Source organism: Monodon monoceros, unplaced genomic scaffold, assembly GCF_005190385.1.
Source record: "Monodon monoceros isolate NGI ecotype Baffin Bay Population unplaced genomic scaffold, NGI_Narwhal_1 Super_Scaffold_18, whole genome shotgun sequence".
In the NCBI taxonomy this organism is placed as follows: domain Eukaryota; kingdom Metazoa; phylum Chordata; class Mammalia; order Artiodactyla; family Monodontidae; genus Monodon; species Monodon monoceros.
This window is the reverse complement of record NW_021703774.1, coordinates 133,486,438-133,506,046: the sequence shown is the minus strand read 5'-3', so window position 1 is coordinate 133,506,046 and position 19,609 is coordinate 133,486,438. Positions and strand designations below refer to the sequence as shown.

The 19,609-nt window shown below is 42.8% G+C and overlaps 1 protein-coding gene across 1 annotated transcript in view; it reads right to left on the bottom strand.

Annotated features, from left to right (window-relative positions):
- The window catches only part of FYB2 (FYN binding protein 2), an 86,738-nt gene extending 75,666 nt beyond the window's left edge, over positions 1-11,072 (bottom strand). The window contains 3 exon segments of the mRNA XM_029231088.1: positions 4,266-4,299; positions 6,098-6,259; positions 10,322-11,072. Coding sequence (XP_029086921.1) covers positions 4,266-4,299; positions 6,098-6,259; positions 10,322-11,072 — 947 coding nt within the window.
- Positions 11,073-19,609: the final 8,537 nt, after the last annotated feature.

Genomic DNA, 19,609 nt, shown 5'->3' with positions numbered 1-19,609 from the left:
GTACTTGCTCCTTTACACAATGCTGTTTATATTTAATACACAATATAGAGAGTCTCAGAAGTAAAAATGGCTATTCTAAATGCACTGAGTTCCTAACAAGAGGATTACAAAATATATCCATAGAAATACAGTGAAAACACAAAGACTCTCGTTTTATGAATAATAGTTGAAAACAATGAGTTTGAGATTAGAGAAGAAAGTAGTCCTTAGATGTTTTAAAAACTGTCATGTAAAGAAGAAGTAAAGACAACATCTATTATACCAATGAATAGATCTTGGAGGGATGGTTGGGAATCTAGAGTAAGGATGTCATTTCTTTTTCCAGCCCAACTTGAAGGACTTTTGAATAAACAAACGAACAAATGTGTGTGTGGGTACATGTAAGATATTTTATACACTGCTGTATTCTCAATGTATATAAGAGGGTTTGGCATATAGTAGATGCTCAATAAATATATGTTCAGTGGATAAAATCTGGCCCAACAAAGAAAAACACTGGACTCTCCAGGCAATGAGCTCCCCATCAAAGGATTTTTGAAGAGACTAAGGTTCTGAGCATGAATTCTTGCCTTTGGTGGGAGGTTGTATAACAGCCAAGTAAACGGTATTGAGCACTCTCTAGATGCTAGGTAATGTGCTAAACACTTTACAATCATTACTTCATTTAACCAACACCACAATGGCATGAGTTAGGATCTATCAATATCCCATTTTACATAAGTAGAAACTGAGGTTTACAGAGGTTAAGGCATTTGTCCAGTACTACATAGGTGTTAAATGGTAAGGCTTAGATGAAAAGCCCAGATTTTTGTTAACATTATGCTGTAATGGCCTGGCTGCATTAGATAATTGCCATGTCTCCTTCCAGTAATAAGATCTGACATATTCTATTTCTAATCTAATATCTTTATTGAAAATTAATACCATGAACATGGAAGATGTTCTTCCCAAACAAGCGCCAATTTCCATAGAAGTTGTACCTAAGGCTGCTTAGCATCATGGCATTTACTTGTTCAAACTAATTTCTTATCATTGACAAGATAAAATTCAAAATCCTTAGCATGGCACTTAATGTATTTCAGGATCTAATGTCATCTCTTACTTTTCCACATCAGCATACTTCTTTTGTCTGTTTATATCCTCTTTTTTATTACTACCACCTTGCTTTCAATCATGTTCTAGCTCTATACTGACCATCCATTGCTCTGTCCTTTAGTCCATCCATCTGTCCATCCATCCATCCACCTACCAACTACCAGTCAAGAATGTGGTTATTTCTGGGGACAAAACCCTGCCCTCACCTATCTTACAGTCACACAAAAGGGAACAAATAAGTAAGCCTACCTAATCCTGACCTAGCACACAGGATACATCTCAAGGTGTTTTTCCTTCTACGAAGCCACGCCTAAGTATTCTGGTGCCTCTTCAGCTCTTGTCTTTCACTCGTATAGCAGTATGGCCCATATCATAACCGAAGTATAGTGAGTCTCATTTTAGATGAGGTTAGGGTTCTAAAGTCAGTGTGAAAGGACAGAATAGCGAAACTGTCCTTGCAAATCCCTTAGGAAGAGGGTGTCACGTTAGAGGCTGACTACAGTTTCCCAATACTTGCCTATCACAGCAAGTTTGCCCCCCATGTTGAAATGGATGATTAAAGTGCCAGAGAAGGAGTCAGCTTAGTTTAGAGCCAAGCTGTAGGGAAAATGCATATCTAGCTGAACACTAGCTTACGAGTGTGCCAAATCACACTCATAACCATACTGAGGTGCTCACAGTATCTGAGGCAAGAGGGAATTAAGACTGACTCAGAGCACAGCAGAATTACATTGTCCCCTCAAACTGTGATACTGAGGCCCATGTTCATTGAGTAAATAGTGCAAATCATCTCCCAAGCCTTCTAAATTTTTTTCCCTCTTTCATATAAATGCACATAGAAGGCGGTTCCACTGACCTACCTCATGCCATCCTTGAACTCTTTCAAACAGACAACTGAACCAGGAGTTCCTAGAGCACATGAATCTTTTCTAGCATCATTCGGTCTGTTCCTTGTTGAACAAGAGCATCGTATCAAGTCCTTAGTGTACAAGATCCTCCATGATTTGGTTCCTGTCTCCCTCCCATTTCTTTCCATTCCTTACTATACTTTCTATACTCTAACTCAAGTAGTTCTAGTTTCCAAAAGAAGACTTGTTACTCCACACTTCCTGCCTCTGCCTATAGTGTACCTTCCCATGTTTTCCAACAGATGTTTATCCTCAATACTTATTTCAAATGTTTCCTCTTTACTGTTAGGTTGATTGAGTTAATGCCCCTATTCTTCACCCCTTCATGGATCCCTGCCCACTGCCATGTAAAGCTTCAATGCCCTTCCACTCTGACTCAGTATCAGCAAAACTGTCTAGATAGTCTTCAACATGTGAGCCACACCAGCTGAGCCCAGCCCAGATCAGCCGAACCCACAGTCACTTTGTATACTGTTGATGTTCTGTTGGTATTATGCAGTATTACTGTAGCAATAGACAACTCATATGTTTTCTATAAAGACTTGCCTGACCCTCCCAAGGAAAAATGATCCCTCTGCATTTTTGCAACCTCTGAAACTTATACCTTTCTCTATTACAAAATGCAACACATTCTACTATTATAAACATTTAATGAATGAATAAGTAGTATGATTATTTATTTTTATGTTTAGTTCTCCTTCTAAGACTGACCTTCTTGAGAACAGGAGCATCTTTGTGAAGGAGTCTGTATAGTCAAAATAGTTTGGGCATACCGGTTAGTACAGCCACTATGGAAAACAGTATGGTGCTTCCTTGAAAACTTAAAAATTGAACTGCCATATGATCCAGAAATCCTATACCTTGGTATACACCTGAAGGAAACAAAAATAGGATCTCAAAGAAATACCTGAGCTCCCACGTTCATTGTGGCATTAGTCACAATAGCCAAGATATGGATGGACACCTAAGTGTCCACAGATGAATAGGTAGAGAAGATATGAGATATATACATATATATATATATAATCTATGTATTATATATATAAATGTGTAAATGCAATAGATAATGTTATAGATATATGAATGTAATATTATAAATGTGAGAGATATATATATATGCACACATTTATATATGGAATATTATTCAACCTTGAAAAAGAAGGCCATCTTGCCATCTGCAAAGACATGGATGAGCCCTGAAGGCATTATGCTAAGTAAGATAAGTCAGACAGAGAAAGACAAATACTACATGATATCACTTATATGTGGAATCTTAAAAAAAAAACAGAACTTGTAAAAGCAGAAAATAGAATGGTGGTTACCAAGGGCTGGGGAATGGAGAAATTGGAGATGTTGTTTAAGAGTACAAACTTGCAACCTGTAGATAAATAAGTTCTGGAGATTCAATGTACAACATAGGGATTATAGTAAAAAAAATAATGCTATATTATAAACTCAAAGCTGTTGAGAGACTAGATTTTTAACTGCTTGCAGCACAAAAAAGAAATAATTATGCAAGGTGATAAAGGTGTTAGCTAATACTACCGTAGTAACAATATTGTAATATATAAGTGTCTTGAACCAATACACTGTGCACCTCAAACTTATACAGTGTTATATATCAATTATATCTCAGTTAAAAAAACAGTTTGGGCACACCTGGGTTGGAATCATGCCTCTGCAAGTGACAAACTCTCTGAGGCCAACTATCTTTAGCTGTAAAATGAGGACAGGGGCAGCAACTTCACAGCATTCTTGAGAAGAGGAAGTGAGAACATCTGTATACAGTAGCCAGCTTGATGCATGACACAGCAGAGGGCTCAACAGATAGTATATGGCTGAGTGATTAATGCACTGACACTTCATGGCCAAAGTCTCACAATGAGTGCACCAAAACCAGAAGGTCCTTTGTCCCATTACCGATTCCTAACATCACACCGGCTGCCCACAGCACTCTGTGGCCTCTAATCTGATTTACTACTACAGAGGCTGATGTTTCAATTTACTGAACCCAACTGTATCATAAGTAAAAGGACCTCAGATGACCATCTTTGCAACTTAACGCCAGCCTGGTTTTTAAATGCAGTTTATTTAATCTCTCATTTAATCCAAAGTTGCAGTTTGGTGCTTATAAATCTGCTCTTCCTGCAACTCTTCTGAGAAATACAGACGCCTGGCGTGTGCTTACTGCCTGCTTTTGGGCAGGCTAAGCAGCCTCCTTGATGGGCTACGCTCCTACACAATTGAAAAACAGGTACTCACCTCTCTGGAGGCAGGTCGCCTTCCTCCCCAGCTGCTGCAAGAGCAAGAGGCAGCGTGAAAAAGAGGGGTTTCAGTGGCAGCCTGTTTAAGTGAATTGTTTGTGCAATGACCACACCCCGCCACCTCCTCCCCCCACCCAGAGACAAAATGTAGAAGGGCAGCTTACCTGTGCCCCAAGCCGCCCCTCCCCCTGGCATCCAGGGACCATCAGTCCTGCATGCAGTGTTCACCTACACTTTATGGTGTTTATTTATGAGTGCAATCCCCTGTATTGAGCCCTGGAGGGGCTTACCTCCAGGTAAGCCCCTGTGGGGTTTACCTCTTAATCTCTTGTTTCTATCATGGAGCCTGGCAAAGAGAGTATAGCTGCTCAGTGTGTGTTTGAGTTAATGATAACAGTGCCTTTATTGAGCATTACTGGTGTGCCAAGCACTGTTCAAAGTCTCCCCAGGCCTCATCTCATTTCTCCTCACGATCATCGAGTGTTATTATCATCCCCATTTTATAGATAATGACAATGAGGCTCAGTGAGTACTGTGCCCAGACTTACATAGCTAGCGAGGGGAGAGCTGGGATTGACAAAGCCCATTTTATTCCCAAAATCTTAGTCTTATGTTCTCTGTTCTCTGACAACCTTCTTCTCTTTCAGAGAGACGGTTTGAGGCCTGAATTATTTAATGTTTATAAAAGTCATACTGAGCCTTCTTTGATATGGAGGTGGCCATATTATCAAAGTATACTTAGCAGAGCTTGATTTCTCGCTATAGGATTTTCTTTTAGGATAAGACTTCAGATGGCTTATAGCAGTGGTTCTCAGAGTGTGGTCCCTGGACCAGCAACATCAGCATCTCGCCGTGAACTTGTTCAAAAGGTAAATTCTCAGGCCCCAAACCAAGACCAACTGAATCAGAACTCCGGGGTTGGGCCCAGTAAGCTGTGTTTTAACAAGTCCTCTAGCTAACTCTGATGCATGCTGAAGTTTGAGAATCACTGAGTTAAAGAAATTTCACCCAAAGTTTGCCCAAAGCAGTCTAATGAACAGACAACAAACTAAGAATAAATGAACGAAGAATTAGCTCTTTTAGTGTACCATCCACAGGCACTCGTGGCCACAGTAAGACAAATGCTAGCACAGCACTACGCATCACCCCAAAGTGTATGTTCACCTTGTGTTTCACTAGAGCAAATGTAAGCGAAGGTGTTTCCAGTGTCAACAGGATCAGGCTGCAGTGGGGGGAAAAGAGGGGTGAGAGGGTGGTTCCCTTTACATAGTAGAGGAAAACACACAAGAGCACAGAAGGATGGCTGCCAAGGACGCTGCAGGTCTCGGAAAGGACAAATGGGGGCAGGGGTAGGGGCCCTTCAATTCATTCCTGAAGGCAGATCACAGAGGCCCAAGGGACTCCCAGCATGATCCCAGGTCAAGTTCACACTGACTTTCCTCTCTTCACTTCCTCCCCCTCTCCTACTGCACTTGGTTGTGTTGACAACATGGGCTTTGTAGGAAAACAAAGGCTCCCTGCCTCCCTCCTCAGCTACTTTTTGTTTTCTTCCTCTTGGACAGATTCCCAGTGATCAAATGCAGTGCTCTCAGGGGAAGCAGGCTGGCCCAGGAGCGATAAGGGGCCAATTCCCACAGATTTGTCATTTCACAGGCGAGCTGCCACAGCCTCTACGTGAGAATAAGCAGTGATGGATGTCCAGCCCCACAGAAAAGCAGTCTGGCACTGTCCCCTGGGAGTCAATGCAGAGGGGGAGGTGACGGGGATCTGGCCACGGGAGCCATGACTTCTGTTGGCTGGCTGTGCACGAGGCCCTGCGCATTTCCTTACCTTCCCTGTGGGTCTTGGGAAGAGCAGCTGCCTGCCTCTGGAAGGCCTGGAGGTTCACAAACGGGGGCCTCGGTGGCTTTGCGGGAGGAGGACCCAGGGACTTGACGGAAGGCAGTGGCTTGGTGTTGGGAAGTTGTGGATGACTGACATCTGGCTGGTCCTCTGAGCATAAACAGTCCAAAATGTAGGTTAATACTTCCATTTCATGGCTGGCCTCAGCCTCACTCCCTTCCCATCTATTCTCCACCCAGCAGACAGAGTGTCCTGATCAAAATGCAAACCTGATCTTTTTTTGTTTTTGTTTTTTGTTTTTAAAATTTTTATTGAAGGGACATCCCTGGTGGTCCAGTGGTGAAGAGTCCGCCTTACAATGCAGGGAACGCAGGTTCAATCCCTGGTCGGGGAACTAAGATCCCACACGCTGCGTGGCAGCTAGGCCCACGCGTCACAACTACTGAGCTTGCGCGCCCCAACGAGACAGCCAGCGTGCCGCCAACTACAGAGCCCACACGCCACAACTAGAGAGAGAAAAACCCTGTGCACCACGACTAGACAGAAGCCCACACACCACAACGAGGGAGAAGCCCTCACGCCGCAACGAAGACCTGATACAGCCCCCAAAATAAAGAAAATAAATACATAATTTTTCTTGAAGTATAGTTGATTTACAATCGATGTTGTGTTAGTTTCAAGTGTACAGCAAAGTGAATCAGTTATACATACACATATAGTCACTTTTTTTTTTTTTTTTTTAGATAGGGTTCCCTGTTCAAACCCGATCTTGCCACCATCCAGCTGCCCAGAGGATGAAGCCCAGTTTCCTCAGCTGCCGTCCACTCACTCCATACTCTGGCATTTAAACACCACACAGCCTCAATCTACATTTCTTTTCTTATCACACTTTACCACCCTCCTTCCCCAACCTTAAGTCCTAACATCTTTCACTCACAACCACTGGCTTCTCCGTTTTCCAGATTTGATTTTTTTTATAGTGTCTATTTTTTTTAATTTACTTTTTAAATTGAAGTACAGTTGATTTACAAAGTTGTGTTTGTACAGCAAAATGAGCCATATATATATATATATATCTCTATATCTGGAACAGCATTCCAGATTTAACTTTAGAAGCCTTAAATAGCTCTCATATATCCAAGATTTTGTTCATGCCATTCCTCCTGGTTCTGGAATGCTGTTCCCTCACTTCTCCCTTGGCGAACTCTGACTCATTCTTTAAGGCCCTGCTCCAATGACACCTCCTTTAGGAGGTCTTTCTTGATTTCTACCAGAAAACAAACTCAGAATCAACCACTCTTTTTTCTGTATCCCCTAGCACATTGTTACCACTTCTCCATCAGTGTGGTGGCATATTAAAAGAGCCGGTCTATCTTCCCACTGAATGTAGGCTCCTCGAGGGCAGGGACTAGGCCCCAGTGACCTCCCCCCAGCACCAAGCACAGGGCCTGCATCAGGGGAAATGGACAATGATTATTCCCTGAAAGGATTCTTCAGGCACTGATGACGGGCAACTAACACGGGAGCCATGAAGCGGAGTAACAATTCGTCAATGATTGCCGGGGCTCAATGCCTAGAACAGGCTTCAAGGCTGGCTTTGTGGTACCTGGGCACCTGTGGATTTTGTGTCCTAGAATTTTCCAGGACAGTCCCAAGTTCACGTATTTTGTCTTTCTGCACTGATAAGCCAACCAACAGAAATTTCAACATTATATATAAACACTGTATCTGCCTCTTACACTGAAAATAGCCCCAAATCTTATATCATTCAAGTGCCTTGATTTTTTTTTGGTTTACATAATACAGTGGTTGACTACATGGCAAAAACTAGAGAAGTTGGCTAGTGTTTCACAAGTACCTCAGTGCGACCTCCTCAAAGCCCTGCTATCTTTTGCAGGCGGGAGCGGGGCTTCCTTCTAGCCCTACCAGCAGGGGTTACGTAGTCAGGGCCAGAGTTTCATCCTTCTAAGGCTTGAATTATAAGCCGCAATGTCAGAGATTTTAGTCTTTATCAACTTAGGGAGAAGACGGTGAAAGTGGATGATCACTTACTAGCTGAGCTCCTAATCTTTACCAGGCACTGCGTCAAGCAGTTTACATAGCTTCCCCCTAATCCTCCCGACAGCTCCATCAGGTAGGTTATCTAGCCCTCTCTTTCCTCCCATCTCTCCTTCCTCCCACTCATCCTCTCTTCGTTTCCATCCCTTCATCAATAACTATTTACTATATTCCAAGCATTGTTTTAGGGGCTGCGGCTAGAGTTAAGAGCAAGAACACATAGAGTTCTGCCCTCAGGAATTTTCATTCTAATAGGAGGAGACTGACGATAAACATGTAAACAAATAAACAGATAAGAAAGTCACAGACGGGCGGTGGGAAGCGGGGGGGACAAACTAGGAGTTTGGGATTCATATATACACACCACTATACACAAAATAGATAACCAACAAGGACCTACTGTATAGCACAGGGAACTCTACTCAATATTTTGTAATAAGCTATAAGGGAAAAGAATCTAAAAAAGAATAGAAACACATATATATGTATAACTGAATCATTCTGCTGTACACCTGAAACTAATACAACATTGTAAATCAACTATACTTCAATAAAAACAACCCAAAAAAGAAAATCATAGCAATCTATTAGTGCTATAAAGGAAATAATGATGATATGAAAGAATGTGAACTCTTGGTGGTGAGGTAGTGGTCTTTAGATGGAGATCTCTGGCTAGAGAGGGCTTATCTGGGAAAGTGTCATTTGAACTTAGATCTAAAGGCAATTATACAAAGATCAAAGAAAAGAGTTGTCTAGGAAGAGGGAACAGCAATTGCAAAGGTCCTGAGTCATAACAAAGTCTGTTTAAGGAACAGCAAGAAATTCAGGGTGCTATCTGTGGGCTAGTGAACCAGGGAAGAGAGCAGGAGGTAAGTCAGAGACATAAGCAGGGACCAAAAGAAGCAGAGCTATGAAGTCAGTAAGTAGTTTAGATGCTATTCTGAGTGCAAAGAGAAACCATTTAAGATTATAAGCAGGAGATCCATCCATCCATCCATCCGTGCATTCAATCATTCGGAAAATACTCTCTTGAGGAGCCACTGAAATTGGCCTTGTTCTTCTAGGTTCTGGGGATACAGTGGTAAAGAAGAGAGTTTTTATCCTCATTTAACTTATATTTTACTCAGATAAACAAACAAATACATAATAATATACCAGATAGGGATAAGTGATACGAAGAAAACCAAAGCAATGTAGGAAGATAAAGAATGCTGGCGGTGGAAACCAAAGCAATGTAGGAAGATAAAGAATGCTGGCGGTGGGGTGGCTATTTTAGATAGAGCGATCTACAAGGTCCACTCACAGCAGGTGACATTGAGCTGAGACGTTGATGAAGTGAGGGAGTGAGACATCAAAGTCCTAGGGGAAACATGTTCCAGAAGAGGGATCTGCAGGTGCAAAGGTCCTGGGGTAGAAATAGTTTGGTGTATCTAAGGAATAGCAAGAAGGCCAATGTGGTGAGAGAGGAGAGGGTAAGAGAGGTAGTCAAGGAGCAAATCATATGAGCCACTGTAATATGGCTGTGGTTGAAATGAGCTGGGGAGTGACATGATTGGATTTATGCTTTAGAGGATCACTGTGCCTGCGAGGAGGAGAGTACAATATAAGAGGGCAAGAGTGTGAAAGCAGGTCCAGACAAGAGATGGTCCATGGTGGTGTAGACATGGGCAGAAGGCAGAAATGGAAGCAAGTAGAGGGATTCAGAACATAGTTTGATGATAGAACCAAGAGCTTGCTGATGGATTAGTTGCAAAGAATGATGGGGAGACAGGAATAGAGCATGACTCCTAGATTTTTGGCCTGAGCAACCAGGCTATTTACCAAGACAAGGAAGATTGGTGATGGATCGATTGATAGGAGAGCAGACCAGGCTTTATGAAGTTAAGCAGACTGTCCAATTTCATGCATCTTGTAAGAAGTAGAGCTAAGATTCAAATCCAAGTTTGCCCCAACTGTGTCTCCGTATAATTCCAGGAGATTAATCACTTTACCCAAACCTGAAATTATAACCTAGCAAATGGGCCTAGAATACCTGTGCTGGAGTTTGAAGCAAACATTGCCCAGCTCACGTATGTGACCATCCCAAGCCAGCAAGCTCTAAATTAGAAACACAGTGCCCCTTCCCCCCAGGCCTGTGGGGATTCGATTTCTCACCTGGGGCCTGGCTGGTGAGCTCACCATCATAGACAGGGTGGCAGGTGCTCCCTGCCGGGCTCTTCTCAGGACTGGGGTTTGCTGGGCTCCTCCTGCTATGTTGAGAAAGTCGAACAGTGGGATCTTCAGAGGTGGCACACAATCTTCTTTGGGACATCAAGCGCCTCTGGGAAGGAAGGGTCTGGGCTCCTTTTCTTTCCATCTTTTTCCTGGGCTCCTCTGGAGTAAGCCCCATGCTTTTCTGCTCTTCCAGATGAAAGGCCCTGCTTCCACAACTGGCAGGGATAAAGACTGATGACATCTTACTTTTCTGAGATAAAACCTCCCAGTTCCAGAGCTTGTTTCTGAAGCTGTTGTTCACCATTACTTTTTTCTTATTGGTTATCTCAGCATTTGACTGATTCACATCTAACAGCAGAGAAGCCTTCTGTGAATTTACTGAAGAACCAGAAGAATTCCCAGGAGGTTCCAGGGAATTAGAACATTTCTGAGTCTCGCTCTTCTGAGCCAACTTCACTTTCTGGGGTTTAAGAGCCTGGGAGTCACCACTGGCACAACTGGGTAGGGGCTCATTGTGGTTGGAAGAGGGGTGTTTCCCACTGGCCAAAGTCTTTGGGGACTGTCTGCTTCCAGTGTCACCCTTTTGAGAAACACCTTCTGGGAATTTAACAGGTCCTGGAAGAGATGGCGCATCAAGCTTTTGAAATTTGGCTCGAATTTCCTTGAAGTTTCTTAACACTTCCTAGAGCATAAAAGAAAACCGTAATGTCTTGTTACTCTAGGAAGAAAGCAGCATGATTAGCTGACTTCACTGTGCCTGCTAAGAGGCTGTAGGTGCTGGTGTAATGCCATCACTTATCTATTGAGTCATACCAGCCAGTAATGCTATTGTCTATGTGAGGCAGAGTGAAAACAATTGTGTGCTCTCTGAAACACTTCGGGTATGTTTAATTTCTTCACAACATATAAAGAACGCTTGTAAAAGAGATAGTACCAACAATTACTGATAAATCCCTTGATATAAACTTTTGGTGGCTCTCTGCTGCCTATGCAAATAAACCCCTCTCGTGACATTCAAGAACATTGGCAAAAGTTGTGGAATTCTGATCTTAAAGAGGGCAGAATTATGATCTCCAGCCATAGGTCAGCATAATCACACTTAAACCAAACAGGATAATTTACAGTTTTCCTGTAACTTTATACTCCCCACCACCCTGACTTCTCTCATGTGTTCTTGCTTCCCCCAAGTGCATCCCCCGTATACTTGTCAACTGCTTTCTTCCAACAGTAACGCCCACCTTCTCCATCAACATTCCCCCTGTGGCTGACACATAGAGCTAACTCCTCCCTGACTCCACATTGCTTCCACAGCTCCTCATAACTTGGCTGTTGAACTTAACACCATAGGGTGGAAAAAAGAGCAATCTTTGGAACTAGACAGGTCTGTGTTCAAATTCAGACTCTGCTCTTTTATCATCTAGAAAAATACTTTGGGAAACTTGGTATCATCAGTGCAGTCTCATCATAGAAATAACTTGCAAGTGGCAGAAGGATGAGGGGTGCCATATGTAAAGTGTCCATCACAGTGCCTGACACATAGTAAATAAAAGCTACTCATAAGAGACGAGATGATGCTCTTGTATTTTTGACTCCCCTTGGGAGACTGTGTTCCACTTTCTAAACTCAGCTCAAATTCAGTATATGAAAATGGGGGTAGTAATAGAAGCGCAGCCCTTTGGGCAGAGGAAGGGACACGCCTGGGATTATACAGTGAGTTGGTGGTCTACTACATAGGTAGGATTAGGCTTGACTCCTGCTCTGTGCTCTTCCCAGTTTCCCCCTTTCTCTCACGAGATTTAATTTACTTTTGTAAGTGCGTTTGTCATTTTCCATCTTCAGAGGAGGTTGGAGGGGGAGGAGATAGAGCGCGGGAGGACATCTAATAGAGCCATTTCCAAAGTAAGAGCCACCATCTTCTCTTGATCATCTTAAAGGTCTTAATTTCATGTATACAGACAACCTCCATGCTAGTGACTTCTGATTTTGCCTGCTGAAGAAATGACTGTGGGGTGACGTTTTCTCACTGTGCTTACAGTTGACTCACACTGTAGATTAGTTGACTCACACTGCCCTCTGAAGATTTAGGAAGGGAGAAAAGTTGAACAGGAAATATGAAGCAGGTGTCTGGGAGCTTGCGTGCATGCTCTTCTCTCTTTCCTCCTCTCTCTCTCTCTCTCTCACATACACACACACACACACACACACACACACACACACACACACACACACACACCATACACACATTTATAGCTTTCCTCACAAATTGCCCAGGGTTAATTTCTTACATTTCAACCAGCAGTCAAGTTGATTCCATTGACCTTCCTTTCCCCTGATGTGGTAGAAGCCAGCACTGGGCATGGAACTTGGAGATCTAAGTGTGAGGCTCAGCTTTGCCATTTTCTAGTCACATGTCTTGGACAGTTCACTTTGCTTCTCTGAGCCTTATGTTCCTCACTGTAAAATGGGACGATGCTACTAACAGTTCAGGGTTATTGCAAGGGTCACATGAGATGACAGATGTACATACCTCAGTGGTTAATATTTTTTAAATTGTGGTAAAATACACCTAACTTTAAATGTGCCACCATAGCCATTTTTAAGCGTACAGTATAGTAGTGTTAAGTACACTCACATTGTTGTGAATGTCCAGGACTCTTCCATCTTGCAAAACTGAAGCACTATATTCATTAAACAACAGCTACCCATTCCCCCTCCCTCCAGACCCTGGCAACCATCATTCTACTTTCTGTATCTACGAACTTGACTACCCCAGGTACCTCATGTAAATGGAATCATAGGTACTTGTCTTGTTGTGACTGACTTATTTCACTTAGCATATTGTCCTTAAGGTTCACACATGCTATAGCATACTGCAACATTTTCTTCCTTTATAAGGTCAAATAATATTCTATTGCATGTATATAACACATTTTGTTTATCTATTCATTCATCAATGAACATTTGGGTTGCTTCTGCCTTTTAGTTACTGTGAATAATGCTGCTATGAACATAGGTGTCCAAATATCTCTTTGAAACCCTGCTTTCAATTCTTTTGATTATATGCCCAGAAATGTAGTTGCTGGATCATATGGTAAAGCTATTTTTAATTTTTTGAGGAATCACCATACTGTTTTCCACAGTAGCTGCACCATTTTACATTCCTAATTGGCACATGAGTTCCAATTTTCCCACATCTTTGCAATACTTGTTATTTTCTTGTTGTTTTTTTTTTATAGTAACCATCCTAATAGGTGCAAGGTAATCAGTGGTTAATATTTTTGAAGGAATACAATAATGATAATTTTTAGCTCTTCACTGTATGAAGCCACGTGAACTACAATGTTACTGTGATAGATTTTAGTCTCCATAGGAATGATTAGGAAAAACCCCAGCAGGAAACAGAATTAAGGATTGATAACCTTCAAACCAAGGTCCTGGGTAAAGATCGCTGGTTCAGGAGGAACTAAACCTGATTATACCTAGCTCATCCCTCTTTCAGCAAACGCTCATTAAGTATTTACTATATGGGCAAAACACTGTTTTAAACAGTCAAGGGCTCTGCTTTTATATATCACATTCTAATGTCAGGGAGAGACAAAAAATAAGCAAATACACCTGAAAATATTAGAGATAAGTTCTATGTGGGGAATTAAATAGATGATTCGATAAAGAGTGACCGGGTGCCTATCACTGATTTTCAGAGGTACCGTAGGAAAGTCATTCCCTTCTGAGTTCAATCATTTATCTACTCAAGGAATTGCCTGGGTGATCTCCAAGGCCCCTTCTATCACTAACATTTGGATTTTATTTTTCTTGCTATGGGAAATAAAAGTTACACATACTGTCATCTATCATACATCATCCATTGGTGGGAGGTCAGTGTTGAGGGTATGAAGCAAGTTGAATGAGGATGGGTTGGGAGGTGGCCAAGGGGACATTCTGGTTAAAAGCATGCCCCACTTTTCTGGGCCCACAACTAGTCAGTCATCACATCCTGCTTACCTTAATTCTTAAAAGCCCATGAGCCTGCCCCTTCTTCATGCCATTGCCACTGCCTTTGAGTCTTCCTTACTTTTTGCTTAAAATGACTTCTTTCTGGTCCCCCTGCCTCCACTCTAGGCCCCTCTAATCTACCATTTACCCAGCTGTTAGACAAATCTGACTGAAAACATGAATCTGATCACGTACATCCCAGTTTAAAATCCTTCAATTTGGCTTCTTCAAAGCTTTCCAATATAGCTTAAACTCTTGCTTACTACCTAAGGACCCCCAAATCCCAACTCTGTTAACTTTCTGACATCACATTGGCCCCCTCCCTGATATGCTTTCTCCCTTCTGACTTCACTGAATTACTTACATTTTCCCAAACTTATTTTGCTCTTTCATGTCTCTATACCTTTGAATATGCCATTTTCTCTGCCTGGAATGCCCACCTTTCACCCAATTTCTTGAATTAGCAAATTCCTACTTGTTCAAAATTCAACTTGTCACACCTCAAAATATTCATTGGTTCCCTATTATGTGCTAGACAATAGGGTTACAAAGATGAATAAGACATTTCCTGAACCCTGATATCAAAGCCATACAAGGATGGCACAAGAAAAGAAAATTGCAGGTCAATACTGATGAACATAGATGCAAAAATCCTCAACAAAATATTAGCAAACCAATTTTAACAGTCCATTAAAAGTATCATACACCGTCATCAAAGTGGGATTTATTCCAGAGGTGCAAGGATGGTCAAACATCGGCAAATCCATCAATGTGATACACCACATTAACAAAAGGAAGACAACAAAACATATTATCTCAATAGATGCAGGAAAAGCATTTGACAAAATTCATCATCTATTTATGATAAGAAAAAAACTCTCAACAAAGTAGGTATAGAGGTTACATGCCTCAACATAATAAAGGTCATATATGATAAGCCCACAGTTAACATCAAGCTGAATGATGAAAAACTAAAAGCTTTTCCTCTGAGATCAGGAATAAGATAAGGATGCTCACTCTCACCACTTTTACACAACATAGAACTAGAAGTCCTAGCCAGAGCAATTAGGCAAGAAAAAGAAATAAAAGGGATCCAAATTGGCAAGGAAGAAGTAAAACTATCACTATTTGCAGATGACATGATACTATATATACAAAACCCTAAAGACTTCACAAAAAACTGATGAAATAAAATTTATATTTTAAGGCAGAATAAGAAAAAAATCAAACATAAAATTCTCTCTGTGTGTTTGTTTGGGCCTTCTCCCTCCCTAATATGCAGTGTGCATCTGCATTACACATTAACCAAAGCTCCTCAAAGATGGGAGTGTCTGCTCAACCATAAAGATCATTTTTTCTTTCTTCTGACGCAAGCAGTGTAACTTCTTAAAAGAACAGTGTTCTTAGCCAGCTCTGTAAGGGGTCATGGTGACTTGCTACTTACTTTGTACGTGCTTACCTGGACTATGTATCCTTGGTGACCTTTCTGTAAAATATCAGTATGTCATTTTGATGTATGATCCTTTATCTCAAATATGTATATTACTAAGCCTTTGACTTCTAAAAGGTGGAACAGTTTTCAGAGTCTTCTGAGAATCTGCTTTCTGGGTTATAATCTGCAGCTTGGCTCAAATAAAATTCCCTTCTTTCTTCTTAGCTTGATAGTAATTAAATTTTTGTCAACAGAACTAATAAACAAATTCAGTAAAGTTGCAGGATACAAAATCAATACACAAAATTCTGTCACATTTCTATGCACTAATAAGGAACTATCAGAAAGGGAAATTAAGAAACCATCCCCAATTGCATCAAAAAGAATAAAATACCTAGAAATAAATTTAACCAAGGAGGTGAAAGACTTGTACACTGAAACTATAAGACATTAATGAGATGAGGAGTCAAGACGGAGGAATAGGAAGACGTGGAGTTTGCCTCTCCCCACAAGTACATCAAGAATACATTTAAAAATGGAACAATTCTCACAGAGCACCTGCTGAACACTAGCAGAGGACCTTGGATGCTAAAAGGACAAGAAGAATCCTTTCCAAACCAGGTAGGACAAAAGAAAGAAAAAAAGAGAAAAGAGGAAACGGGATGGAACCTGCACCCCTGCAGGGGCAGCTGCAGGAGAGGAGAGGTTTCTGCACTCAGAGAAGCCCCCTAACAGGTGGGGAGATCAGCTGGGACAGAGAGGGAGCTTCAGAAGCTTGGAGGAGAGCACAGTAACCAGTCTGTGGCAGGTAGGACTGAGTAAGACCTACATGGATGGTCCATGCTGCAGCCCTGCATGGCCCAGCCTGAGTCATGTCTGCTGGCACGGAGTGGGGCTGGGTGCTGCAACATGGGGTTTGGAGAGCAGACCCAGGGAGAGGACAGCTGTTGGCTGCAAAGAGACAGCCTAAGGGGCAGGTGTAAGAAGCTCCACAACCAGGAACGTTTTTGGAAGAAGCCTGGGCCACCATAGTAGCCGGGCGCCATTGTTGAGTGGCACACAAGGAGCTGGGCTGCCCTTTTCCTTGTGCCAGCCCCTGCCTCCATGGGCACTAGGAGGGTCTCCCGCCTGAGCAGTCTTGCTCACTCTCCCACCAATGCCTCCTCCAGCTCTGCCAGCCCCCAGTGGGCTCGCGTGCCCCGCCTGTCTCTGTCTCCATCCCTGCCTGCCTGGGCAGGTGCATGTGATCTTGGGCAGCCTGGGGAGCAGACACCGTTGGGAGGAACACACGCAGAGGTGGGGCTGAAACCACAGCTGAGCCCCAGGGGCCATGCAGCTAAGAAAGAAGAGCTGAATTCTCTCCTCACGGCTGCAGGAACCGTGGATTTACACTCCCGCTGCTGGCTTTGTAAACCCAGCACCTGCGGAACATCTGAATGGATGAGTGATCCCGCAGCTGAGATTGGTCTAGCTTTAGTAGGCACGTACATGCAGGGATTGGACCACGCCAGAATCTGAGCTGTCTGCATAGCTCCCACAGGAGATCCAGGTACATGATTACTACAGTCTTGGGACCTGACTTTGGTGGATCCATGTTGGTGGCCTGGTGAAAACAACTCCTGAGAGACACTAGGGCCAATTGCTGGCATACCCACAGTTAAGGTGGGGCTGAGAGCACTTCCAACAATAGTGTAATTTGTGAGCCAGCACAATGGGTGAAAAGTGACACAAAAGAGTACACTCACAGGTGAACAGTTCCAGAGAAGGAAAACTCAGTGGCTTCTCTCCCAGTGGGAGTGCTCCAATCCCACCTACCTCACACTGCAGATCAGAAACACAGCCCAGAAACAGATCTGGGGGCCTCTACTCCAGCAACCAGGGAGCAGACCCTGCCTCTGACAGTGCAGTAACAACCACAGAGCAGAGGGGAGGCCCTGCTGAATATCCAGTGCAGGCTCAGTTCACCACAACATCAGTCACACTGCCTATCAAGGGGTTAATAGCCAGCATACACTGAGGAAAGAGGGGGCAGTCATCCATACTAAAAACAGCGCTTGCACCAAAAAATATTAAACACACACAGACTACACAGGGACGTTCTCACATAAAAATAGCCGTCCAAGACAGTCTGAGGGTCAGGCATCAGGAGGAAGAACCCCCAGTGCATTTGGCTTTGAAGGCCAGTGGGGCCTTAATGTAAGAGCTCCAGAGGGCTGGGAGAAACAGAGACTCCACTCTTGGAGGGTGCACACAAGACCTCACATGTGCTGAGACCCAGCACAAAGCGATACTTACATAGGAACTGGGGTTAGATCTAACTAGGGGTCTGGGAGGGTCTCCTGGGGAGGCAGGGCTTGGCTCTAGTTCACTGTGTGGGCAAGGATACTGGTGGCAGAGGCCCCAGAGAATATTGTTCAGTGTGAGCTCTCCCAGAGGTCCCCAATTGGGAACCAAGACCTGGCCCCACCCAAGATCCTACAGTCTCCAAAGCTGGAACTCCTCAGGCCAAACAACCAGAAAGGTAGGAACACAGCCCCACCCATCAGCAGACAGGCTGCCTAAGTCATAATGAGCTCACAGTTACCTCAAAACATGCTCCTTGACACAGCCCTGCCCACCAGAGGGACAAGACCCAGCTCTACCCATCAGAGGGCAGGCACCAGTCCCTCCCACCAGGAAGCCTGCACAAGCTCCTAGACCAACCTCATCCACGACGGGGCAGAAACCAAAAGAAAGGGGAACTACAATCCTGTAGCCTGTGGAATTGAGACCACAAACACAGAAAGTTAGACAAAATGAGATGAAAAAGAAATATGCCGCAAACAAAGGAACATGATAAAAACTGACCAGAACAACTAAATGAAGAGGAGATAGGCAATCTACCTAAAAAAGAATTCAGAGTAGTGATAGTAAAGATGATCCAAAAACTCAGGAAGAGAATGGAGGCACGGATCAAGAAGATACAAGAAATGTTTAACAAGAAGCTAGAAGATTTAAAGAACAAACAAACAGAGATGAATAATAAAATAACTGAAATGAAAAATACACTAGAAGGAATCAACAGCAGAATAATGGAAGCAGAAGAACAAATAAGTGAGCTGGAAGACAGAGTGGTGGAAATCACTGCCACAGAACAGAATAAAGAAAAAAGAGAGAAAAGAAATGAGGACAGTCTCAGAGACACCTGGGACAACATTAAATGCACCAACATTTATATTATAGGGATCCCAGAAGGAGAAGAGAAAGAGAAAGGGCCTGAGAAAATATATGAAGATATTATAGCTGATAACTTCCCTAATATGAGAAAGGAAACACTCAAGTCCAGGAAGAGCAGAGAGTCCCATATAGCATGAACCCAAGGAGGAACTCGGCAAGACACATATTAATCAAATTGACGAAAATTAAAGACAAAGAAAAAATATTAAAAGCAACAAGGAAAAAGCAACTAATAACATACAAAGGAATCCCCATAAGGTTAGCAGCTGCTTTTTTAGCAGAAACTCTGCAGGCCAGAGCGGAATGGCACAATATCTTTAAAGTGATGAAAGGGAAAAACCTACAACCAAGAATAGTCTACCCAGCAAGGCTTTCATTCAGATTCGATGGAGAAATCAAAAGCTTTACAGACAAGCAAAAGCTAAGAGAATTCAGCACCACCAAACCAGCCTTACAAGAAATGCTAAAGGAACTTCTTTAGGCGGGAAAGAGAGCAGCAACTTAAAACAACCTTTTACATACATAGACTGCTATATCAAAACTTCATGGGAACAGCAAACCAAAAAACTACAATAGATACAAACACA